This window comes from Ambystoma mexicanum, chromosome 2q (assembly GCF_040938575.1).
Source record: "Ambystoma mexicanum isolate Mex_15411 chromosome 2q, UKY_AmexF1_1, whole genome shotgun sequence".
NCBI lineage: Eukaryota > Metazoa > Chordata > Amphibia > Caudata > Ambystomatidae > Ambystoma > Ambystoma mexicanum.
The window spans coordinates 1238728788-1238756057 of NC_090924.1; the positions used below are offsets into that span (position 1 = coordinate 1238728788).

General features: G+C 49.5%; 1 protein-coding gene across 3 annotated transcripts in view; it reads right to left on the minus strand.

The window, feature by feature from the left end:
• Window positions 1-27270, minus strand: part of PHF14 (PHD finger protein 14) — a 2413061-nt gene that overhangs the window by 1535651 nt on the left and 850140 nt on the right. For all 3 annotated transcript variants that reach the window (XM_069648631.1, XM_069648632.1, XM_069648633.1), the window contains exon 12: window positions 1987-2090. In XM_069648631.1, coding sequence (XP_069504732.1) covers window positions 1987-2090 — 104 coding nt within the window. The remainder of the gene's footprint in view (window positions 1-1986; window positions 2091-27270) is intronic.

Consider the following 27270-nt stretch of genomic DNA (forward strand, 5'->3'; position numbering starts at 1 on the left):
TGAACGCCTACTCTACTGCCAGCTCTCAGCCCTTGTCACTAACCTTTCCCTCCTTCCCCCTCTCAATCGGGCATCTGACCTAAACACTCCCCTGAAACAGCTCGCACTTATATTCTCAACTCCCTCCTCTCCGCTCAATACTCTACAATTCTCTGTCCTCATCCTCTGACATTTCTGCTGCCTTCGACACCGTCGATCACCACTTACTTCTCAACACTCTTTCTTTCTTTGGGTTCAAAGGCTCTGTTCTCAACTGGCTCTCCTCTTACCTCCCGCTCGTTTGCTGTCTCCTGGGGAGGTCGAACCTTACCCACCCTCCCCTTGGATTACGGCGTACCCCAAGGCTCAGTTCTCTGCACTTTCCTATTCTCTCTCGCTACACCTCTCTCCTTGCCCCCATCATCTCTTCCTTCGATATTTCTCACCATTTCTATGCCGATGACACCCAACTCTTCCTTTCCTTCTCTTCCTTCTCTCCTGACCTCCACCTTAAACTGCCATTAAAAACTGGATGTCATCCCGCTTTCTTTCCCTCAATACTGATAAGACTAAAGTCTTATTTTCCCTCCAACACTCTTCCTTCTCCTCCACCTTTTATTCAGTTTCCCCCTCTAATCTTCCCATCTCTGCGCACGCTCGCAACCTAGGAATTCACTTTGACTCTTCCCTCTCCTTTTCCCACCATATTTCCCTTACCTCTCGCACCTGTCGCTACCACCTTTTCAACATTCGCAAAGTCTGCTCCTCTCTCACCTTCCATGCCACTAAACTTTAATCTCCTCACTTATCTTCTCTCACCTCTTCTATTGCTCCTCTATACTCTTTGGACTGCCTGCATCTCATCTTGCCCCCTTAAATCCCTCTACCACTCAGCTGTCCATACCCTCTGTCTCCTTGCCCTTCACGACTCATTTCCTCTTCACTCTCTTACCTTGGTTGGCTCCCCTTTCACTCCCAACTTAAATTTATTTTCCTCTGTCTCGTCTTTAAATCTCTCTATGATCTTCCTCCCCCTCATCTCTCCTCTCTTTCTACAACCCTTTCCACTCCCTCCATTTTGCTGATCTCTTTCTTCTCACCGTCCCCCTTCCCCATGTGCCTCCTCCCGTTTAAGCTCCTTAGAGCTCCTACCCCCCCCTGCACTGGAACTCCCTACCTCTACCTATCCACTCCCTACCTACCTACCTTTTCCTCCTTCCGTACTTCCCTAAAATCTCTCCTTCTCCATCCTGATACATTGACCTCCTCTCATTTCTCTCTCCTTTCCCTCACATCCTCCCCTATGCACCTCTCCCTATCCGCCCCTTTCCCCTTACCCTCCTTGCACCTTCACCCTAATGCCCTCTGTTTCCCTCCTCCTTTCCCTTCCTCACCCCTTTCTTCCCCCTTACCCCCTCACAGATTAATTGCTCTACTTACTGTTTTATTGGTTTGATTCATGTTTTGTAAATTGCTTCTACTGTTATAAATTTGTATGTATCTTGTTATAATGAAAAGCGCTTTGGATTAAAGCGCTATATAAACAATAAATACACATACAAGTTATGGGAGTGAAAGGATGGTCCCCATTAGTAACCACTACTAAAGGCAGGCGTTCACCCAGAGGAGACTGTCCATTACCGAAGTAGAAGTCACCCGGAGGTAGTTAAGAACCAGCAGTGATGCAAGTCACCCGAAGTGGTGACATATCAACTAGAAGTAATTGTTGAATGGCTAATAATCTTAAACATTTTTTTTCTTCAAAAAATCCATAAAACTGCCAAAAACATTGAATTATTTGTCACGTCTAGGGTTATTCACATACCCTTGCAATTCAGTGAAACGTATAAGCATTGGCCTCTTGCATCATTATCAGCATCATCATCTGGGAGATCCATTTATTTCTGGTAGATACATTTTGCTGTAGCCCTTCCTAAAACTTTTTTTTTTTTTAATACAGAAAGAGTTCGGCTTTTTTTTTTAAATTCAGATACTGCATCTGCTTACCTGTGAAGCACTGGTGGAAGAGTTGATATTTTATGCGTTCCTCCTTCTTTCTTGCTCGGTCTTCTTTCCTTAGGGGCGCGTAAAATAGCTGGTCCGGTCAGCTTCTATTGAATTAAACGTGATTTTGTAAAGATTTATGATAAAAAACAAACATGCATACACCATTGGTTATTCGTAAGCAAAATATGGACGGTACTGCAAAAAGATACCATGCAAAAAATGTTGCAGAAAATAACTCAAACAATAGGCAATAAAACGCCAAAGCTCTCAGTTGCCAATACACAGCGTTTCCATGCCAAAGCCGGTTTTAACTTGTTTCCCAGCTTTAAAAGTGACAGACAAGGACAAGATGGTTGAGGTTAAAAAAACAAGAAAGGAAAAACATCTACCGCGCTTGACAAAAGAATATTGAAGCAGTTTATTTTCCTCAACATCCCCGCTACATCGGTGCTCCATAGGTTAATTAGAAAAATTATCTTATTGGAGCAAACTCTCCACAAAGCAGGAGAGATTCTCTTCGGGTTTCCACTAATCTGTAGTGTGCGAGCTGCTCAGACAGCGGCCATCTATCAAAGTCATTTCTCGATGGCCCTGTGGGCCTGCATCTGTTCAACCAACTGGAAAAAAGTGTCATGCAAGCTGTGCAAATGAATTCTACTTCGGCTGGATTTTTTCTGTAATGCTTGTACTAAGAAATACATTTGTTAATGTTAAATCAGTTTTTACGGAACATTTTACCAGTATAAAATGTTTCAAGCGCTCACACTATGTTGATATCAAATGTGCTTGGTTTAGTAGTAATCAAGTTAGATTGTAATGTACAGGAACAAGTGAGATGGCCAAATTGGCACCAGTGATGAATTAATTCAACTGCCAGTACAATCCTTCCTGGTTGTAGGCTTACAAAAAATAAAGGGGACATAAGAGTTCTTAAAGACCAATGGAAAGTCAACCATGTACTTTATAGAATATTATGAGAATATACAGCTATCTATGCATGTATGACCTGCATGCATCAAGAGAAGATGCCTGTTATAAACACGGCTGTAAAAGCTTTAATACGACAAAGAAAAAAAATGTCATAATGCTACATTTCCCCCCTAGTGCCAGCCCTCTTATGCTTTGCAGAGAGCCATAAGGCACTGCGTTTACATGTCTTTTAACTGAAATGTGCAAGTAAATATCTATGCTTACATTTTTTTTAAAAAGTTGCATACATTAAAATAATGTTTACTGTAACGGATTGCTACAAATAACCACTAACTCCGATAGCAACTCCAAGGGTCTTTATTGTAGACTATAGGACAGACTGGCAGTAGAATCTTATAAGGGTCTCCAGGGCCTATTAGGCTTTTAAGGAAGTTTGGCGCTAGGGCCGGCGCTAGCTCTCTACTTCCCGCTGGTTGACCCCCTTCCTAGCCCAGGTGTACCTAGCAGGGACGTTCGTTTCTTGCCAACGGGGTCACCTACTTATCTATCCGCTTCCTTATTCTGTTGATGTTTCCCTAACACAGTGGCTACCTAACTCCCTCAGGAATTGACTAGACTTTCCCTGACCTACCCCGCTTAGTAGTCTAGAGAGTTGGTGCCTTCTTTCGCCTGGTGTCACTAGTTTTCTTTCCACAAACGTTCTTACCTGACTCTTCACTACACTGGGTTCTTAAGATGTTCTCCTCCCACCCCTTCACTATACCTCCGATCTCTCACTCTGCCTTGCTCCCTCCACCCTTTGATGATTATTTTCTTACTCCTGTTCTTACTATCGCTCGTACCTCCAACTGCCCGTCTGCCTTTGTTATCTTCTCTTCCCTCCACTCTGCTTCCTTGCCTCTTGCTAATCTTCTGTTGTAATCTGTCTCAGTCTATGTTGATAGTTAATCCTATTCTCCCACTCACTGTCGCTCTTACTATTCTGTTGCTCCTACTATTTCTATTAAATACTTAACCCTCACTAGCGCCCTCTACTACCTAGTACCGTTCTGCTTCTTTTACTCACCAATGCGCTCTACTATCTAGTCCACTTCCAATATTATCCTTCGCTACCACTACTACATTATTCCTTCTCCCACACTCGCTATTCTGCCACTCCCAACGATTACATCTGCCAATACCACCACTAACACTGCTGCTCCTATTCTACTTCTACTCCTCACACTTTCTACTCTCACACTAAAACACCCTACAGACCCCCTCTCAACAATAGCTTCTGCAGTCTAGTTGCTCTCGCCGCCTCTGGTCTCTCAGACATCCTACAGAAACTCCTGTCCTCACTTAACTAACCCACACTGAAAAATTCTCACACACCTCCTTAAATACCCCACCCCTCCCATGATTGGCCACTTTCTGTAACCAATAGCTTACCTGGCTCCAGGGGGTGTGTCACATGGGGAGTGCTTGGGAAGCTTAAAAAGGGCTTGTATGCCACGCCCTTCTTTTCCATGCAGTATAACTGCATTTCTAGCTCGGAGCCTGACATGACTCCAGGGGAACAATGTCTCTTCCAGGCATTTCTGGAGGCCTTTTCCCCTTAAAGGTTTACCTGATGGGCTAGTGGGGTCTCTATAGGTGCGGACTCCAGCTGCACTTTTCTCATTGCGGCAGCCGGTGTTGCGGCATTGGCTGCACCCCTACTGCCACAGTCACTGCCACAGCGTGGCCTTCCAGGTGTTGGCTCCCGCCTGCCCTTGTGCAGGCTCCAGCAGAGACTGCTGGAGCCACATGCCTCCTGGTTGTGTCGCTGGGCTGGCAGGACCAGTGTTGTGCTGTCCCGTGGCACCCTATGGGTCTTCTTCCTGGGCCAATGGGAACAGCCCAGCCCTGGCGCTTCCTGCCGTTCCAGGTAAGGAGAGCGAGGGAGGTGGCCTGCTCACACCCAGGCACTGGGAAAGTGTCTTGGGAGTCAGCTCCCCCCGCCCCTTTGGCAGGCCACCATGCTGCACACTACTTAATTTAATATTATGATTACTCTGAGAATAAACCTAGACTTATGCTTTCTCTTCTGTTTATCTGCAAAGTTCAAGTTCCCCAAGGCCAAAAAGACCATCTTCTATGGTCATCATTAGAAGGACTTGGCAAGAGGCGAACAGAGCATTCAATGTTAATGCAAAAGTATGGGTAAGAGGTTCACAGAGACTAGGTGGGACAGTAAAGTGAGGAAGGCAGAGGTTAACAGCCCAAAAGAAGTGGGTGGAAGGGCGGCAAGATTTGTTTACTCATAGCTATTTAGAAGTAAGGATGTCATTTTGAACAGAAATGAAGGACAAGGAAACATGACAGAAGGGAGAGGCATCACCTTTGTAGAATTCCTTTACAATTAATGCTGATTATTTTAGATGGTCCTAGACCAAGCAGTGGAGGGATAGTGTAATGGAGGATAGGGACTATAGTACAGAAGAACAAGGTACTCTCTTACCTGGTAACGTTCTTTCGATGGGATGGTCCGACGACGTATTCCATATCTATAACAGTAATCACCACAGCTGTGCTGCTTCGGAAAATCTTTTGCCGTCTGCGTCCTGCGTCGATGACGTCGATACGCTGTCCTTGAGGGCCTCCGTTGAGCAGACATCACCGGATGTTATAAGTAGGACGCACAAGGCCCGTAGCCTAACTTGTAGTTTTTTCCCCAGAACGTGTGGCACCAAACCACTGCCAGTATGACCACAGAAAGCCTTGCGGAAACGTAAGCTGCAATCGCATAAGAAATTCAATACTGGGGCAGGTAGGGAGGGAGCGATATGGAATACGTGGTCGGACCATCGCATCGAAAGAATGTTACCAGGTAAGAGAGTAACTTGTTCTTCAGGGGGATTGGGTCCTCCAATGTATTCCATATCTGTGACAGACTCCCAAAGCAGTACCAACGTATGGAGGGAAAATAATTTAGAATATAGAAATTTAGAATGCCCAATCAAATTGCAGATTAAAGGACCGCCTTGCCAAATCCTGCCCATGGATAGAATCGAGGGAGTAGTGACGTACAAAAGTATGGACCGAAGCCCAAGTGGCTGCATCCCAGATGTTACGAATAGTAACACTCCTCTTCAGGGCAGTAGAGGCAGCCATATCCCTAAGTAGAACGGTGTTACTCACCGCTCCGTAAAAAGGTCAGGAAGATAGATAGTTGACCTTGGAGACGATATGAACACAGGAATCGATATTCAGCCTCCAATTCCAGCTCCCCTGAGTTCAAGACTCAGGCTTCCTCAAGAGAGGGGCTCTTCTTTACAACGTACCTCTCTGCTGTTTCTAATGGAACAGGCAGAGATGTCAGTTGAATAAAAGAGCGGGGAGAACACACACCGCCAATACCAAAGCTGCAAAGGAATACAAAGATATTAGACAGTGCTGAGAAAAACAAGTAAGCAATCAAGCACAGTATGGGATAGGAAATACCTAGGCAGGGATCAGAGTGGAACTTTCCCTGGAATGGACCTACAAGTAAAGAAGTAAACCCAATTGAGTGACTTAATCTAGTGGATTCTTCCTATAGAGAGTTTTAGCCAAAACTACAGACCTGAATTGTGGGACTCTCAAGGGTTAACGATTTCCAGGATTGGAGAACACAACAGGAAAAAATAATAAACAGGGTTCGGCTAGAGCCGGGTTGGTGCAGGGTCAGGAGAGCGTCAATATGCACTTTGAAAATAAGTTCATTGAGTGTTGTAGTTCAATGAATGTCCCAAATCCAGTAGAGAGGAATAGCAACAGAGGCAGCAGGTAAATAGTCAAAGATGGCGCTGGCAGAAATAGAAAATAAATAAACACAGTTGATTACCTGAAACACATGCATCCCAAACGAGGGTTGGAGCAACTGAAGTGTTCCGATTAACTGCTGACGACTGAGTTGCAAAGACAGCAGGAGCAGGGAAGAACAATCCAAGTAACGTTCTGTGTCAAATACCAGAAGATTACGACAATGATTAGGGCATAGAGAAGGCAGTCCAGGGACAGTCCGGGTCGATACTGTAGCTGTCTAAGAAGTGCCAATGGAATAGGAGACGTAACAATCCAAAAGTTCGGGCGAGAGTCGGAACCAGGAGATCAAGTTGGAATTTCGTGACAAGATTTCACAAAGGAAAACGGACGAAACCGCAAATAGTAAGAAACACTGATTAGCAGCAACAAGCCCGCTGGAAGACAGCAGTTTTAAACCGTAAGAGGGGCGTGCCTTGTTGTACGTCATTCACGTACGAGACGTGTCAACAGACACGGGTTCCGCCGTAGCTTGTACAGACGCCATGGCAACCTGCATCTGCTCCACAAAGGAGCCTGTGGGACGTACGCCACAGGGTAGTTTTTCTCTGCCGAAGTGTAACAATCGGGCCCGTAAGCCTACCGGAGGGTCCTTACCCGCCAAGCAGTAACATTCAGAAATTGCCAAAATAATCCATCTAGACAAAGTCTGCTTAGTCACAGCTTGTCCCAAACGCCTTCCAGCGTAACCAATAAAGAGCTGATCGTCCACTCTGACCCGGGACATGCGAGAAATGTAGAAACTTGAAGCCCTCCTAGGATCCAAACTATGGAGCCTCTCCTCTTCCTTACCAGGATGTGGAGGAGGATAAAATGCGGGAAGAACAACCTTCTGGCTCAAATGAAATTCCGACACCACCTTCGGAAGAAAGGAAGAACGAACTCTAAGGACAATCCTGTCCTTATAAAACACAGTGAAGGGTGGCTTAACTGAAAGAGCCTACAACTCACTCACTCTGCGAGCGGAAGTGACCACAACTAAAAACAGTTTTAAGGGTTAACAGCCTCAAAGGACAGGAATGTAAAGGCTCAAATGGAGCACCCATAAGGAATTTCAGAACAAGGTTCAAATCCCAACCAGGCACCTGGAAAGGTACCGGCGGAAAAACATTAGTGAGTCCTTTGAGAAACTGAGAAATTAAAGGAATTTTAAAATAAGAACACTCCTCAGACGAGCGCTTAAATATAGACAACGCTACCAGGTAACCTTTAACAGTACCCACTTGCAGGCCCCTGTGGGCCAACAAAAGCAAAAAAGACAGAACTACAGGAATGTCACATGAAAAAGGATCCACATTCTTAATCTTGCACCAGTCGCATAACTTTCTCCAACGGCAACGGTACAGGGACTTTGTTGCCGGCTGTCTAGCCGAAAGGAACACCTCCATCACGTCTTCAGGGAGGTCCCAATCCTTATACCTCAACCTTTCAGAAGCCAAGTTGAGGGATCAGACCTCTGGATGGAGAACCTGACCCCCCCTCCCATGAGAGCAGGTCGTCTCGGTAGGGAAGACTACGTGGAGGGCAGATGGACAAGTCGAGAAGGTCCGGGTACCACGTCCTCCGGAGCAATGAGGATCATCCGGGAACCGAACCTCCGTAACCTCTGCAGCACTTGAGAGATGACGGGGACTGGAGGAAACGCATACAGAGGTGGGAAGGACCACTCCACCACTAACGCGTCTAAGGCTCCTTTTGGAGGAAATTCCCGCGAGCATAACCTCTCGCACTTCCGGTTGGCACTGGAGGTGAAGAGATCCACCTGAGGGGTCCCCCAAAGGGCGAAGATCTCCAGGAGAAATCTCTTGAGCCAGCTCCCACTCGTGAGGGATCGCGCTCTGCCTGCTCAGAGCGTCCGCCGTCTCGTTTTCGTCTCCGGCCAGATGAACTGCCGAGATCGAAACTTCCTGCTGAATGGCCCAGAACCAGAGCTGCATAGCCTCCCTGCACAGAGGAAGTGACCCTGCCCCCCCCACTTTTTGTTGAGGTAGTGCATGGCCACTGTGTTGTCCGTCAGCATCAAGACATTCCCTCCTCGCACCGTCGGCAGAAAAGCCTTCAGGGCAAGCCTGACGGCCCGCAGCTCCAACAGATTGATATGGAGTCTGGACTCCGACGGAGACCAACGACCGCTGACTGTCAACTCGTTAGCATGAGCTCCCCATCCCGTGAGGGATGCGTCCGTCACGATCGTCACCTCTGGCCAGGGTAGCCAAAACAAAGCCCCGTTCATTAAATTGCCTTCGACGGCCCACCACAGAAGGCCCTGGGTGACCGAGGGCGGCACCTGAACGGGGTCTGACATCCTGCCAGAGGACTGTGACCACTACATCTTGAGGGCTCATTGCAGAGATCTCATCCGCAACCTGGCCTCTGGCACCAGAAGAATACAGGATGCCATGAGGCCAAGCAACCTCAAGAACTCGAACGCCGGGAGACTCTGGGCGTGTTGAAACTTGTGCACCATCCGCCGAATGTGATGAGCCCTCACCTGGGGAGGAAAACACTGCTCCAGGGACGTGTCGAGCACTGCTCCGATGTACGGGACCCGCTGAGTTGGCGTCAAATGGGACTTCTTTAAGTTGAGGGAGAAGCCCAGCTTGTGACGGGAGTGGCAGGTGTTGGACAGATGATCGAGGACTTGCTCGGGAGAGCGCGACCTGATCAACCAATCGTCCAGGTATGGGTAGACGTGAATCCCCCCTTTTCCTGAGATGCGCTGCCACCACCACCATGAGTTTGGTGAAGACCATCAGGGCGGAGGTCAATCCAAACGGCAGGATCCGAAACTGAAAGTGCGAGTCTCCAACCGCGAACCTCAGGTACTTCTTGTGCTTGGGATGGATCGGCACATGAAAGTAAGAGTCCTTGGGGTCGAGAGACACCAACCAGTCCTGAAGTTGAAGGGCCTGGAGGACTTGAGAAAGAGTAACCATCTTGGACTTGTCCTTCCTGAGGAGCTTCCTCAAACCGCGCAAGTCCATGATGGGTCTCAATCCCCTGTCTTTCTTTGAAATCAAAAAATAAGGGGAATACCATCCCTTGTTCCTCTCCGCTACAGGCACCAGTTCTATGGCGCTTTTCTCCAGCAGGGACTGAATTTCCTGCACAAGGAGCGGATCCGGACACTTCAAAGAGAGCTTCCCCGGTGGATTGTCGTGAGGCCTCTGCCGGAAAGGAAGACAGTAGCCATGGGCTATGATCTCCAGAACCCACACATCTGAAGTAATGGCACGCCACTCTACAAGATGCTGTGCCAGCCTTCCCCCAACCGGTGAACCATGGAACATGGCCTCATGACTGAGCTGAAGCAGCTGCGGCAGTGCCTGAGGGGAAAGAGGCAACTGCTTGAGCGGCCTTGGCACCTCGAGTACCATGTTTTCCACCTCTGGCACTCCTACGGTGGCCCCTTTGACTTGCAGCTCCTCTCGATTTACTAAAGGATGAGTAATATCGAAAGGAACCTCCCCTCCATTGCTGTCCCCTAGGACGAAAAGGCGGAGGTTGGTGAACTGCAGCGCTCAACGACTTTGCTGCAGCTTTTGAGGTCTGCAACCTCTCAAGGCTCTCGTCAGCCTTGCTGCCAAAAAGATGTTCACCATCAAAAGGTATGTTGAGGAGCTGGGCTTGCACATCAGGAGCAAACCCCGACTTCCGCAACCACGCAAACCTGCGTATTACGGTGCTCGCCGCCATGGACCGCCTGCCAAAATCCGCCATGTCCAGACCAGACTGAACGGACTCACACATAGCATCCTTGCCATCCTGTACAATTACAAGAAAACCATCCCGTTCCTCCCCTTCGAGAATATGTTCAGCCGCCAATGAAATACAGTTCCACAGAGTGTGCGTGAAACGAGACAAGGCACACACGTAGTTGGCTGCCTGTAAAGCACCATGAAGAAAACACATTCTTTGCCCAGCCATCAAAACGCTTGTCGTCCCCATCAGGAGGGATGGTAGGGTACGACGCCTGCTTTGCTGGGGCCGCGGCCCCCTGCACCACCAAACTTTCCGGAGTGGGGTGTGTGGTCAAGTAGCAGGGGTCACTACTGGCTGGACGGTATTTTCGCAGCAAAGACTTGCTCACTGCCGGGAGACTCTCTGGAGTAGTCCCAGCTGCAGCCACCCTTCTTTGCAAAGCCATATGGAATGGCAGTACCGGGTCAGTTGGAGGACCTTGGTCGAGGATGTCCGTCCGTGCAGAAAATCCACAGGTGGCGCCGACCACCCCAAGTATTCTGTGACCCTCGACATTGTCAAGTTGGGAAGCACGAGAGGGCTGCGTACCTGGTTTCTTGGTCTTTGATCTTGCCGAAGTCGCCAGTCTGTATCCAGTCGAAAGATGAGCTTGTGGCACGAGAGACCAGCCTCTCCGCCACCCAAAAACTGATACTGGGTGGAGGATGGGCCGATTCCCAATGTCACGGAGAGCACTCTCCTGATTAACGTGACGAAGGGACTGTGCAAGCACAGGCAGGAGAGGCTACCGTCTTGTTGCAGATCACGGGCTGGGATGGAGTCCGTTGGAATAAAGTCCAAAGTACGTGAACTGAAGCGGAGGTCTAAGATTCCGGCGTGGCAGATATATTCTTGGTCCACAGGAACGGATGAAGAGGGTAAGGCCGGACAGGAAAGGAAGGAACCAAAGCTGAGCAGGAGATCTAACTGAAGGAGCCCGAAAGGTTACTCTAGGGCAGCAATTGCTGGGGACCCTGGTCAGTGTATGCTGGCAGACCAAGGGAGGTCCAGGTAAAAGTATGCCAGCAAATCCTGAGTTTATTCTGGTAAGTTGCTGGCAGAGCCAGGGGAACCCAAGTATGGTAAGCTGGCAGGCCCAGGGAGAACCCAGGTAAGGTAAGCTGACTGGCCCAGGGAGAACCCAGGTAAGGTAAGCTGGCAGGCCCAGGGAGAACCCAGGTAAGGTAAGCTGGCAGGCCCAGGGAGAACCCAGGTAAGGAAAGCTGGCAGGCCCATGGAGAAATTCAGGTAAGTTAAGCTGGCAGGCCCATGGAGGAACTCGGGTAAGGTAGACTGCAGGCCCAGGGAGGAATTCAGGAATAAGTAGCAGGCAGCCCCAGGGAAGAACTCAGGTAAGGTAGACTGCAGGCCCAGGGAGGAATTCAGGTAAGGTAGCAGGCAGCCCAGAGCGGGCTCAGGTGAGTGGCAGGCAGCCCAAGTAGGAAGCTCGCAGAACGAAGCAAACCGCGTTGAGACGCGGCTTGCCTCGAACTGCGGCTCCTTTTATGGGTCGCCGGCGCCCGTGAGGCTTGGAACGCAAGCCGCTTCACCTCCGGCGCCGGCGCATCCAAAGCGAGTCCTGGAAGGCAAGCCCTTCCTAGGGCTCGAGCCCAGTCCACGGCGCATGCGCGGAACCGAGACAGAGTTCTTCCGCGCATGCGCCGTAGCCCTCCAGCCCCGACACCCAACGCTCTCCCTCTGGCGAGCCCCCAAGCGCGGAAGCTCGGGTAGACTCGCCAGGAGGTGAAGGGAGGAGCGGGCGCGGCGGACCACAGTCTCCAATGTGGCGTGACACTATGCCCCCTCCCACGAAGGCCCGGGGCCCCGGGTTTCCAAGGAAACTGTCTATAGAACTCACGCACCAAGCGGAGAGCGTGAACATGTCGATGTGGTTCCCAAGTACGATCACAAGCTGGGTACCCTTTCCAATCCACCAAATAGTTGAGCACCCCCCTGCGATAACGAGCATCGCAGATCTCTTGAACCTCAAATTCCAGGACACCGTGCACAATGACTGAGGTTGGGCGAGGGCAGGAACGGCCGTAGGTAACGACAACTTAAGGTTTCAACAAGGAGACATGGAAAACTGGGTGTACATGCCAAGAGGGGGGTAACTGGAGACGGAATGCTACTGAGGACAGCCGCTTGGTAATAGTGAATGGACAAAAATAACGGGGAGCCAGTTTGGTAGGCAAATTGCGAAGCGGCAGGTTCCTAGAGGATAACCAAACCATGTCCCCGACTTGTAAATCTGGTTCCATACTCCTCTTCCTGTCCGCCTGAGCCTTCATCCGATCCTTGGTTTCTCTCAGAATCTTGCGTGCCAACTCCTGTTGCTGTTGGATGCTTGAGACCAGGACATCAGCAGATGGAACAGTACTGGTGGGTACGGGATGGAAGGGCAGCACTTTGGGATGTTGGCCAGTTGAGCAGAAGAATGGACTGACCCCAATGGAGGCATGAACAGTATTGTTATAGGATACTTCAGCAAGGTCTAACCTAGCCTTCCAGTTGGACTGAGTAGCGTTAGCAAAACAGCGGAGGTACTCCTCCAACGTCTGATTAGTCCTTTCGGTGAGCCCATTGGTCTGTGGGTGATAACCCGAGCTTAGAGCTCTCTGAATTCCTAGATGGCCACACACCTTACTCCAAAAAGAAGAGATGAACTGGGAGCCACGGTCTGAAATGATCTTTTCCGGAAGGCCATGTAACCGATAGATGTCATGCAGAAACGCAGAAGCCATTTGGGTCGCCGTAGGAATCTTGTTAAATGGAATGAAATGAGCTAATTTGGTGAAACCATCCACAACAACCATTATGCAGATAAATCCTTCGGAAGGGGGCAGATCCACAATGAAGTCCGTGGCGATGGTATGCCACGGGTAGGGTGCCACTTCAGTAGGTACCAGCAATCCCAACGGCCGTCTTCTCGGAATCTTGCACTGGGCACAAACAGGACAGCTTTCGACCTATTTCTGATCTTCGGTAGCCCATCCAGGCCACCAAAACTGTCGGGATATCAATTCTCGAGTAGCTCTCATTCCTCGATGTCCTCCGATAGGTGAATCGTGAAATCCATGCAATATGCTTTCTCGGATTGTTCCCTTAGGAATGTACAGCCGTTTCCGGAAAAACAAGAGCCCATCATGTTCGTACACTGACCGACGTCTAAGAAGGGCCAACCTTTCAGGATCCGTCCGGGTGGCGTCAGCGATTGACTCAAGGTGAGGTGACAAAGTCAGTAATAAATTCTGAGGGGAAATCAGTGGCTGATTCGGACAGGCCGTCTCTACCTCTTTCTCCAGGGACCGGGAGAGAGCATCTGCTTTCAGGTTGGAAGTTCCCGGAACGTAAGTGACATGAGAAAAAGAAGGCCCACCTGGCTTGACGAGGCGTTCGACATTGCAAGGAGCGTAGGTACTGCAAATTGCGATGATCAGTCCGAACTTCCACTGAAAAACGAGCTCCGAGTAGATGTCTCCATTCCTCAAAAGCGGTCCTAATAGCCAACAGTTCCTTTTCAATAACCGCGTAGTTTCTCTCGCTGGGATTCAATTTGCGAGAGAAATAGGCTACTGGGTGTTCTACTGACGTTGCTGGATCTTTCTGTAGGAGAACAGCTCCGACAGCGAAGTTGGAAGAGTCGGCCTCCACAATGTAGGGTAAATCACCCTGTGGATGGTGCAGAATCGGGGCTGCCATAAAAGCTGACTTCAAGGTGTCAAAAGCCTGAGAAGCAGAGGAATCCCACTTGAAAACCACTTTACTACTGGTCAGCCTGGTAAGGGGCGCTGAGATCTGAGAAAACTGTGGAATAAAGCGCCTGTAGAAATTGGCAAATCCCAGAAAGCGTTGAAGAGATTTCACGTCGTGGGGTGGTTTCCACTCTTGTATTGCTTGCACCTTCTTAGGATCCATCTCTATCCCATCCTGGTTAATCACAAATCCTAAAAACTCGATACTAGGCTGATGAAGCAGCATTTTTCCGCCTTTGTGAATAGATGATTACAGGACAACCGGCGAAGGACCTCCCGAACTTGTTCCACATGCTCTTCAAAGGATTTGGAGAAAACCAGGATATCATCCAAATACACCCAAACTGACAAACCAATTAGATCACCAAAGATGTTATCCATAAACCGTTGGAAGATAGCGGGGGCATTGCATAGACCGAATGGCATAACTCTATATTCATAATGCCCAAAAGGTGTCTTGAAAGCCGTTTTCCATTCATCTGCACTCTTAATGCGGACCAAGTGGTAGGCCCCGCGTAAGTCCAGTTTGGTGAAGATCCGAGCTGTGTGTAAAGTTTCTAGGATACTGCGAATCAATGGTAATGGATAACGGTCCTTTGCAGTTATGTCATTTAATTGCCGGTAATCCACACAGGGTCTCAAGGTGCCTTCCTTCTTCTTCACAAAAAGCAAGGGAAATCCTGCGGGCGACTTGGACGGAACGATGTATCCTTTCTGAAAGCAATCTGACAAGTAATCCTGCAGTACTTGTCTTTCATCCCGGGTTAAAGCATATAGTTCCCCATGAGGAATGACACAGTCCGGTAACAACTCGATGGAGCAGTCGAATGAACGGTGTGGCGGAAGAGGTATGTCGCCTGGTTCAGAGAATACCTGTTCAAAGTCAGCGTACTCCTGCGGGATCAGAGAAGTGGCACAAAGACGGACCCCACTGCCATATGTTTCCAGAGCGGTTGAGGAAACCTGGGTAGGAGCTGATAATTTGCATTTCTGGGCGCAAACTGCGGAGGAAAAGGTCAAAGTCTGTGTTCTCCAGTCTATAACCGGGTTATGGTGTTGTAGCCAAGGTAACCCCAGGACCACCTTATAGGTAGGAGACTTGATAACATCCAAGGCGAGTTCCTCAGAATGACCGGCGATCTGGAGGATTAGACCCACAGTAAACTGTCGGACAGGCCCAGAGGACAAAGGAGTCCCGTCAATGACCTCTACTGGTAGTGCGGTGAGTCTAGACAAGAGCGGAATCTTGTGACTGGAAGCAAAAGTCTCGTCAATGTAATTACCAGAAGCTCCGCTGTCCAACAGCCCAAACACTTCCAGATTCTTATCAGGCAACTTAATTCGGATTTTCAAGGTCTGTAAAACCGCAGGTTGCATGGGAAGTATACAACAAAATGTGGAAAGGTCTGAAGATGGAATATGACCTGTCGCTGCCCTTCCATTACACGACAGGTCTTTTAGTTTCCCGCCTTCTTCTTCTGTGGTCGTAAAGGACACGTACCCAGATAATGCCCGGCAGCTCCACAATGAAGACATAGGCGTAATGTTCTTCTCCGTTTCTTCTCTTCCTCAGACAATGGACCTCTCATGGCTCCCAACTGCATTGGCTCTGATCCTGATTCAGTAGGACCAAATGATCCGGCGGGTAAACTGGTCATTCTGGGATTGTTTCTTTTGAGCCGGCGTCTTTCTGCTTTCCGCTCGGCTAGCCTCTGGTCAATGCGGAGCACCTGATCAATCATATGTTGGAGACTTTCTGGTTCAGGGATATGGAGTAACTCGTCCTTGTACTCCTCTCTCAAGCCTCGACGAAACAGGGTCTTCTGCGTGATCTCAGGCCACTGAGAATCGGTTGCTAATAGTCGGAAGCGGCTGATATAGGTTATGATGTCGGCGCTTCCCTGTTTGAAGTCCATCAGTTGATTCTGTGCAGCAGAGGCCAGATTTGGCGTTTGGAACACCTCCAGGAATGCCTTTTCAAAGGCTGCGAAGTCATTCAAAATAGGACTGTTTGAAACCACAAAAGGAGTTACCCAGGCTAAGGCATTCCCAGTTAGGTTCCCCAAGATGTACCCGATCTTGGCCTTATCATTGTTGAAATGAGTCGATCTGAAAAGAAAATGAATTCGGCAGTGGTTACAAAACTCCGACACCCGTCTAGGGTCTGCATCAAACTTGATTGGTGTTTGTTGTATGAGCCAAAGAACCCTCCGTCTGTGAAGTACTCATTGCTCCTTGGGTTATCATTTGACGTAGCGTCTGATTCTCCTGACGCTTGGCGGCCATCTCAGCCCTAAGTGCTTGTAACTAGTTCAGCAGGTCTTGCGAATCCTCCATCTCCATGTCTGAAGGCAGGCGTCTCAATCTGTCAAATTGGGAAGCACGAGAGGGCTGCGTACCTGGTTTCTTGGTCTTTGATCTTGCCGAGGTCGCCAGTCTGGAGCCAGTTGAAAGATGAGCTTGTGGCACGAGAGACCAACCTCTCCGCCACCCAAAAACTGATACTGGGTCGAGGATGGGCCGATTCCCAATGTCACGGAAAGCACTCTCCTGATTAACGTGACGAAGGGACTGTGCAAGCACAGGCAGGAGAGGCTACGGTCTTGTTGCAGTTCACGGGCTGGGATGGAGTCCGTTGGAATAAAGTCCAAAGTACGTGAACTGAAGCGGATGTCTAAGATTCCAGCGTGGCAGGTATATTCTTGGTCCACAGGAACGGATGAAGAGGGTAAGGCCGGACAGGAAAGGAAGGAACCAAGGCTGAGCAGGAGATCTAACTGAAGGAGCCCGCAAGGTTACTGTAGGGCAGCAATTGCTGGGGACCTTGGTCAGTGTATGCTGGCAGACCCAGGGAGGTCCAGGTAAAAGTATGCCGGCAAATCCTGAGTTTATTCTGGTAAGTTGCTGGCAGAGCCAGGGGAACCCAAGTATGGTAAAATGGCAGGCCCAGGGAGAACCCAGGTAAGGTAAGCTGACTGGCCCAGGGAGAACCCAGGTAAGGTAAGCTGGCAGCCCAGGGAGAACCCAGGTAAGGTAGCAGGCAGCCCCAGGGAGGAACTCAGGTAAGGTAGACTGCAGGCCCAGGGAGGAACTCAGGTAAGGTAGACTGCAGGCCCAGGGAGGAATTCAGGAAAAAGTAGCAGGCAGCCCCAGGGAGGAACTCAGGTAAGGTAGACTGCAGGCCCAGGGAGGAATTCAGGTAAGGTAGCACGCAGCCCAGAGCGGGCTCAGGTGAGTGGCAGGCAGCCCAGGTAGGAAGCTCGCAGAACAAAGCAAACCGCGTTGAGACGCGGCTTGCCTCGAACTGCGGCTCATTTTATGGGTCGCCGGCGCCCGTGAGGCTTGGAACGCAAGCCGCTTCACCTCCGGGCGCCGGCGTATCCAAAGCGAGTCCTGGAAGGCAAGCCCTTCCTAGGGCTCGAGCCCAGTCCACAGCGCATGCGCGGAACCGAGACAGAGGTCTTCCGCGCATGCGCCGTAGCCCTCCGGCCCCGACACCCAACGCTCTCCCTCTGGCGAGCCCCCAAGCACGGAAGCGCGGGTAGACTCGCCAGGAGGTGAAGGGACGAGCGGGCGCGGCGGACCCCGGTCTCCAATGTGGCGTGACAGACATAAGGCACCGGTATGAGGACTTGGCATGGATGCCAGGCTCAGGCCGACAGAACTCCACCTCCGGAGAGGTGTCCAGACCACTGGCGTCATGCAGTGACTGACGCAGGTCTTCAATGTGGCTGTGACCAGGCAAAATCTCATCAGGCACCTCCTCAGGCACCAAACCTTCCTCAAATCCCTCATCCCCCTCAGAAATAAAATCCAGAGGTCAGGAAGCGGGCACAGAAAAAGGGAAAAAGACAGTCTTAGCCCTTGCCAGAGCCTTTCTGGGGGGTTCCACCATGCCACGGTTTACCTCCGACAAAGCAGCCTCGAAAGGTGTTGACGGAATCGGCGTCGCGCGAGGCGCCGACAACTTCGACAGTGTCGACACAGGCCTCGAGGGCAGAGCCCCCAACGTGTCCTTCAACAGCCTGGGCGCCGATGGCGTCGACGACTACCTCAGAGGCGGAGCCTCGAGAGAGTCCCTCGACGACCTCGGCGCCGCAGGCGTCGATGTCTTCCTTGAAGACTTCACAGGCTCACGCGGTCTCGAGTGTGTCGAGGACCGGGACCTGGAACAGGCATGTCTAGAGCGACCATCCTGGTCCGACCCGGAGCTCGAAGGCGCCCGATGGTCGGGACGACCGCTCGAGCCCGCAGGCGTACGAGCGGTGTCTCTAGCACGGTCACGGCTGGCGATTGAAAAATCGCCATCATCTCCTTTCGGAAGGAATCCCATTCCTCAGGAGTGGAATGCTTGTTGGGACAAGCAATCCACCGACGGGCAGAGTCCTCGGATGAGGACAGGGAAGGCGACCTGTGACGGTGCTTCCGCGAGTGCCTCGAAGAGGCAGTGTCACGACCCTTGCCCAAAACCCCATCTGGCAAACCCATTGGCCAGATGGAGTCAGGACTCGGGTCTCTTCAAAAGCCCTCATGGGGCCAGTCCTGGCGCCTATGGCGCAAGGCTGATACACCTTGAACAACAATGTGCTTGGGAACTACTTTATTGTATTGTCAGCCAACATGGAGGCATCCACATAGCTTGGTTCCCTAAGAACCAAGCTATGCGGTCTAGTGTTTTGGGTGTGGCAGGCCTGGAACTACTTTCCCTGGTACTACTTTACCTGGGCTATATAAACCACACCCTGACTGCAGAACATGCTTCGTGTTACTTTGCAGCTTGCAACGTGACGCTCACCGTGTCCAGCTATTCCCTTGAACCTCGGAGAAGCAGAACCTGCAAGGAGACAAAAGTAACATCATTAGCAGCAGCATCTTACCTGCAGTCTTTATCTTTAAACACTCGCAGCTACTGAGAACAGCTTCCTCGAATCTGCACGCCTCCCGGACAGAACGACCTGAAAGAGGAAGATAGAGGCAACATTAAAGAAAGCTGTAGAGACATTTACAAATTACAAATTGCTCAAAAGGCTTACCTGACTGGTCGCCTCTCGGCTGGCACCACTCCGGTCATTCCACTCGCGCTGAAGAACACCGCGACCTACAAGGAAGGAAAACACAGATTAGAAAAGGCAAGACTTCGCAGCGCTGCGCATAGCGCTTACTTACCGTGTCATAGCGCTCTTAATGCGCCATCATTTACCAGCGGGGCTCAACCAAGCCAGTTCGCCGCACTGAAGCTCCGCATACCTACGGGAGAAAAAAAAGAGACATTTTAAACAAAGAAAGGCATGCAGGATAGCAACAAAACTAAACAACAGCAATAAGACCTACCTGAACAATATCAAACGGGCCGGCGTCAGTGAAGTAACTGGATTGCACTCTCCCATGAAAGACAACGCGCCCTGGCAAAGAAGGCAGGACAGAGAGCACGCCTAATTCTACCACAAGGCAGAACCTCCCCCGCAGACCACATCAGGGCAAAGCTGAGAAGCCTACCAGCGAGTAACCCAGCTGGGTGGCGTCTCTGTGGATACCAGGTGAGCATAACAGGCAGAGGAATGGCGAGACCGACTCCTGGACCGAGACCCCCCGGACTCACGATGACGATGCGGAGAGTCGCCCCTCGAATCGTCCGTCGAAAGTCCAGTGCATCGCGACTTCCGGGGCTTGGCCACCTTACCCACCGACAGCTTCTTCTTACGCTCCCGTAAGGCCTTCGATGTAAGCGACTGCGAGTCGACACAGTCATCCGTATCGTGGTCCTTCCTGAGGCAAGCATCGTGCGTGTCCGTCAACGACATCTTGGACCCGCACAGCCGCCACTTCTTAAAACTCAACCGCGGGGTGGAAGAAGCCGAAGACACCATTTCAATACACAAACGAACAGGTTCGAAGAACCAAAAGAACATGATTCAGCAGAACCGAGGCGCGCCGAGATCTCCGAAGCGAACACGTTCACGGAAAGAAACGGAACTGAGGTTACGGGCGTCGTGCGTCCTACTTATAACATCCGGTGACGTCGGCTCGACGGAGGCCCTCGAGGACAGCTTATCGATGTCATCGATGCAGGACGCAGAAAGATTTTCCGAAGCAGCACAGCTGTGGTGATTACTGTCATAGATATGGAATACGTTGGAGGACCCAATCCCCTCAAAATAAGATATATATTTAGAGCATCCTGACAGTAATTACACATGTATAATTTACATATGTTCATCTATGTGAGGCAGACCTGGAAATGGAAACAGGTCAATTGAGAAGGGGTAGGATGGGATTTGGTGAGCTTCTTCATTAGCTGGTAAGTGGAGCTTAAGCCGGGTCTTGAACAGCTCCAGCGACTGGAAGTGCTTTGACGTGTATTGGAGAGCATTGCAGGGAATGGGGAGTATAGAAAAGAGGAGAAGAAGAGAGAAGGAGCTGCAGGAAGCACCGGAGGCGTGGAGCAAAAATAGGTTGTGGAGTGATGAGGACTATTGAATCTGCAAGGTAATGGGAGAATATTCTTGGATTTATTTATTTTCTACCGCGCCGGAGCCCGCAGGCATCAGGGCGCCACATGTACACGCAAAGTCACATTATACGGAACATGAATCTACGGATTTTCAGGCGAGTTTTAGCTTAGATTAAGGGAGTTATCTAAACAAGTGAGTCTTGAGTTTCTTTCGGAAGGTAATGTATGAGAGCTCCAGTCTTATTTGTGGTGGGAGGTTAGACTTTGAGAAGGTGGATAGATTTAAATATGAGGAATAAAACATGCTGGGGGAGCACTTCTCAACGGAGAGCAATCAGGGAGGTGTCAGAGTGATGAAATGGAATAGGACCTGGGTAAGTGGTAGGTGTATGCAGCAAAGTTGAGAATTTTGTTCAAGACAATGAACGACAGGAGGGGGGGGAGGCCTGGAGTAGGCTCAAGCTGTAATCTAGTTTGCTGAGCACCACCATAGAGAAGAATTTTTACAGATTAGTGAGAGAGAACCGGCAGAGCTTCCTTAGGTTGAGAAGGCTGACCCTGGCTGTAGCGGCCATAATGACCTGGCAAAGTTAAAGGTTGCTATCAAAGATGGGGGGATGGAGTGAGGGGTCAAGAGGGAAGGAGGTAGCAGATGGAGGTTGAGGTTAGCATTGGAGGCAAGGAGTAAGATGACTTCTGTGTTGGAGGAGTTTAGCGTTAGGCAGCGTAGGGCCATCCAGTATAAGATGGTGGTGGATACTTTCTAAAATTGCATGGGGGAAGGAGGAAATGTTTGAAAAATCAGGGTATTGTCAGCAAAAATGTAGTAGTGGAAGCTGAAGGAATAGATCAGTTTAATCAATGAGAAAGTGTAAAGGGGAATGGGCCCTGGACCGAGGCTTTAGTGACATCCATTCGATTTCAGTATGGTGACTATGAAGCCAAAGAAGGAGAGATTAAGGATGTGGAAAGGATAGGCCACAGTATGGAAGGCGGCAGTGGATACGAGAGGATCTTGAATAGTTCTAGGGAGTTGGATTTGGCGTTACTGATCCTGGAGTTGTAGCTGCTGGCTTTTGCAGGTGGATTTCCCTTATGTAGTGTTGGGTGAGGTAGGTGAAGAGGGCCTTGGAGGCAGGGGTGTTTTTTTTCTACAAGCACGCTTATTGGCACAAGCTTTGAGGAGTTCAGGTGTGAACCAGGCGTTTTTTTTTTAAGTGAGGCTTTGGCTTTCCGCTGTTTGAGTGGGGCAAGCATGTCGACTGCCTGAGCATTGGTTTTATTGTAGATGTCGACCAGAGCTGCTGGATCTTTCGCTGAGGTTGGTGGGGGGAGTGGAGTTGAGCAAGGCTATCAAGTAGTGTGGCTAGGTTGATATTGAGATTTTTTGTGCATAGGGCCAGACCTTCAGGTATTGCAAGGTGAGCCGGAGTGGGGCGTTCAAAAGGGGGAATATTGAAGGTAATGGTGTGGTAGTCCGACCATGGGCAAGGAGAGGCGACAGGATTGGCGATATTGCAATTGAGGTTGCTGATACAGTCAAGGTTATGGCCTTCATTGTGGGTGGGCTCAAGGGATTGTTGCGTGAAGCCAACTTAGTTGAGTGCTGTGGCTATGCTGGTTGCAAGGGTGTCTGCTAGATAGTTGAGGCCTAGGTTGAGGTCCCCAAGGATTTCGATTATGAGTTGGGCTTAATGAAGGAGAAGATGATTTGAAATAAGTTGTCCTCGAAGACGAGGCTGGGGCCAGGAGGGCAGTAGAAAAGGAGGATGGTGATGGAATTGGTAGGCAACATGGAAAGCTTGGCGAGGATGGATTTGCAGTAAGGGATGACGGAGTGCATGGCTCTGATGGTGAGGGCATTTTTGAACATGAGATTGACGCCGCCTCCCGTTTTAGAGGATCTGCCACATCTTAGGATGGCGTAACCTGGAGGAATGGCGATGGAAAGGGCTGTGCCCGCAGTGCGGTGAAGCCAGGTTTCAGCTATGGCAAGTAGGTTGAGGTTGTTAGACTTTATGAGGTCATAGATTTCAGCTGCGTGGGCCGGGACTGATCTTGCGTTGATTAAGGCGCAGTGGATAGGCTTGTGGGTTGGTCTAGCGCAGAGGCTTCAGGTTGAGTGGGGCATTGTTGGCGTATCTGCATTGGGCAGAATGGTTGCTTCGCGTAGTGTGGGACAAACGGGATGAGCCGTTTGTGCAATCTGTGGGAGCTATTCCTCGTAAGGAGGGGGCATAGCGATGGCAGAGCCATAGTTGTCAGATTGGTAGGAGTATTGTCGAGGGTGGTCGAGGCGTGCACTGGGGGAGCAGCGTGGTGCTGGGAGGTTCCGTTGCGTAAAAGCGATTACCTTTGGACCATTTGTGGCGGGTGTCCCTTGAGGCTGGCTGGACTTGCGTGGAGGGGGAAGGGAGGGCTCTTGAGGTACGGGATGTTGCGAGTCTCCGATCAAACTGAGGTTGTTGCAGGTGCACAGTGGCGGGATCTATCTGAGAATATGAAGCGAGGTGCATGGCGGTCGTGTTCTGTGGTGCAATTATACAGCGCCTAACACCTGCAGTGCTCAACACTGAAACCCTTGGCCTGCGCAGCAGGCTTTGCCACAGAAGATTTGGCAAGCAGGTTTTAAGCAAAGCAGAGTCGAAGGTAGAAGCGATACGTAGTACATAGCGGACATGGATTGAGCAGCGTGCTCTGCAGACCTGCAGCGCTCAACACCTCACCCGTGGCATGCACAGGCTTTGCCACAGCGGGTTCGGTAAGCAGGCTTTAAGCAAAGTGGAGTTGTACATAGAATCAATGCATAGCACGTAGCAGATGTGGATCGAGCAGCATGCTCTGTGGATTTGCAGCGCTCAACAGTGCCCTTGGCCTGCGTGGGCTTTGCCGCAGAGGTTTCCACAAGCAGCCTTTAAGCGAAGCAGAGTGGTACGCAGAAGCGATGCATAGCACGTAGCGGACTTGGATCGAGCAGCGTGCTCTGCGGACCTGCAGTGCTCAACATATTGCTCTTGGCCTGTGCTGGCTTTTTGCATTTTTAACCATCAGTTATTCCAGTAACAATTCTTGCATTTTGGCAAAGCATAAATAGAGAACGAGTTACCTTTGCCTGGTAATCAACCCTCCTCGCTCCAAAATTCAAAATCTCTTCAAACATGCCTTCTTAAACCTCCTTGACCTTCTTTTCATTAATATGTTTCTATAACTTAGCCCCCCCTGCCCTACAGCTGACTTCTTCCACCAGTCGCATCTTTGGATGAGTCACCGCTTTCCATCACCTAAATATTTGTATTTGTGCTACTGTGGATGCTATTAAAATGAAATCAATCATATACCAGATCTTTTTTTTACCGATTCTATTCTAGTTCTCCATGTAGTTCGCTCCTGTTCAGAATCCCTTTAATATTTGGTAAATTGCTAAGATCCCTTTTCTTTACATCTAGAGAAGTAGTTGCAAATACAGGATTTTTGGGGCGGAATGAGGCACGCATGTTATGTTACTATACAATTGAACGGTGTAGAATCACCACCATAAAGGCCTCAGAGCACTGTATATGGTGACATAAAGAGTTAATTTCATAACTGATGTCATGATCTCTGCTTCCAAAAGATCAGGACTTGCCCGACTCCCTTGGAAGCAGACCCATAACCCCGGTTCCGAGTGCCAGCCAGTCCCAATTGGGACCTTTTGGACCCTGTCCTGGCGCCAGTGGCACCAGGCTCATAAAGATGCCCAGTCCCAGCGCTGGAAGCGCCGGGCTCATAATGCTTGGGTGGACTTACCTGCCAGTTGAACCCCTGATCCTCTTCTGTTTGTGACTACTTTTCCTGTTGGGTGGGGCAGGAGCCACTCCCTAGGTTCAGAACACTGGAACTCTTCTGGAAAGCAGGAACTCTTTTCTTACCTAGGCGTGGCTGTGGAAGGAGACACCTAAGCACTACAGGAGGCTATTTAAACCACACCCGATGGATGAATCTTGCTTTGCGTTATTCTGCATTCTCTGCAGCAGAACGCTCATCGTGTCTTCTGCTTCTGATCCTGGGCCTAAGGGAACAAAGGCTTACCATCCTGGAATCCAGTCTTCAGCAGCACCTGTAAAGACAAAGAAAGAACAGGTTAGCACTACGGTCTTCAGTGGCAGCGCATCTCTTACCTGGTCCATCGGCTGTCACCAACGCCTCGCGCTGCATTCCGGCATCTGAAAGACAAAAGCTTACCAGCTCTTCGCACGCTCCGGAGGCCTTCGGCGCTGCATCCCGCATCTGAAAGACAAAAGAAGGTGCGTTTAAAGACATTGGGCAACTTTATTACTCACGTGCCATTACTCCTTCCCACGCCGAATCCAGTGGGTATTCCAGAACCCTTCAGCTTCTCTAAAGCTCCGAACTTGTACCTGCAAGATAAAAGGGACAGTTAGTGCGCATCGTGACGCAGGCTACAAGCGCTTACTTACGTGCTTCCAGGCGCTTCTATTCCTCACGCGGGTTCGATCCTCAACTCTCATCAGCCCGCCATCCGCCTTCGCCGGAACCCTGCAAAACAAGAGATATCATTACAAAAGACTTTTAAGACATTTGAAGTGCCCAGAACTTACCGTTCGTGCAGTTAACGACGGACAGCAGTCCTCTGAGGTCAAGAGGCCTGCACCCTTATCCAATGAAGAAACTGGTTACGGCACCCTGCCCCGAGGCAGATGGAGAGCTCAGCGTTCACTTACCTAAGGTGAGGGTGTTAACCTTTACGGTTCTACAGGAGAAGAGAAAGGGAAGAGGAGAGAGGCACTCAATAACCCCAGTTCATTAATCCCATATTTTCTATCTGCAGACATCTTACTCTTCGAGTCAGACATACAGTGCACAGAGGTCCAGCCCAAAGAGCCAACCGTGTGTTACACATCACCTTTGAAGATACGGCATTCACCCAGTCAAGACCGGCGCCTCTGCGGGAATCAGGTGAGCGTTACAACTGATTTATGAAGTTGTCTCAGCATTCTTTGACAGTCTTCTTCGGTATGCCATGTTCAAACAATGTATAATTTTATCCTGTCCCCACTTTCAAGTTTCACAGAGAAAAGCACTATATTTGGATGTATCATTTTGTCTATGATTCAACTATAAACATTTTTCCAATAAGTCCTGTTCTCTATTTTTCTCTCTCCACACCACATCTATTACATTCTTATATATAGGAAAACATTTGTTTTTAATGGGTGAATGTATTCCCTTATATCATCTGATGGTTGAAACCGGGTGTCCCTAAATAAATCGCCTACTCTAGTGGCCTCTACAAACAGTCCTCCCCCCAACCCCCAACAGTTCCCATTGACCTCATGAAACCCAGTTGGAAAGTTTGGGTCATTCCAAAATGTATCTATGCGCCTATATTACATTGTTTAATCACATTTTTTCAGGTCCTCAATACTATACTAATTGATCCCAACTTAGGCATCTTAATCCTTATGTTCTATGCATACCTCAAAGTTCCAGACCATCCAGGAACGAATCATCACTGCCAAGAGTTTTGATAAGAGATGATGCTAACTGTCAGTTAATTACAAACCTCACCTTCTTCAAGACAGCTTCTAGATAATATGTTGGGTGCAGGAGTTCCAACCAACCCTGATCACATGGTCTCATCAGGGCTTTCCCTACCTTCCTCAGGATCATTTGAATTAACTATTGTTTATACTCTCTCTCAATTTCTCAGAGTCTGGTTTATCATTCTCTTGACTCATTTTTGCTATTATCTAGTGACAGTGCATATTTGATACCCCCAGAACAGGAGCCTCTTCCTCATTCCATTGCCTACACAAGGTTTTAAAAGTATTTTGTTTTGTAATGGCACCTATCTATGAAAGATATTTATTTTTGAAAGGATTCATTTTATGAAAAAATGACATGGATTTAATAGTCCCTCCCAATGCATAAATTGAAACCGTATGTTTGAATTTGTAGGTTTTGTTTGGAGCTGGCATGTTCTCATAGGCACCATGACTGAAGTGTGACCTTATTGCAAGGCTCTGAAATTTAATGGAGAAACTAAAGGAATGTGTTGTGCCGCCGGGAAAATTAAACTGCCTCAACTTGGAGAACCGCCAGAGCCATTAAAAACTACCCACCAGCATTGTCAAATTAAACATATTAGAAACGTGCGCTTTCTCTTTTCTTTCTTTTCCATTTAACCAGACTAACCACAGTAACGCGTGGCCGGGGACAGCTAGCTTTAAATAAATTCAACAAAGGTAGCAGGCGCCCCTCTCTCGGAAGAACAAGGCATGATAACCTGTTCTGTGGTTAACCACATTGAGAGTTCACAGCCATCTGCCATAGCATTTCGGTGCTGGACTGCCCTTGTGGGCGGGACAAAGACTGATATGCAAATGGATATTTCCCATCTGTGAAGGTACAGTGAGCAAAAAGCAATGGCTGCGAACTCTCAATGTGGTTAATAACCACTGAACAGATTATCATGCCTTGTTCTTTAGAGAGAGGGGCGCCTGCTACCTTTTTTGTATTTTTGAAAGGAACTTGGGGTTGGTCACCCTAGGTTACCTGGGGGCAACCAGACGTGGACTCCCT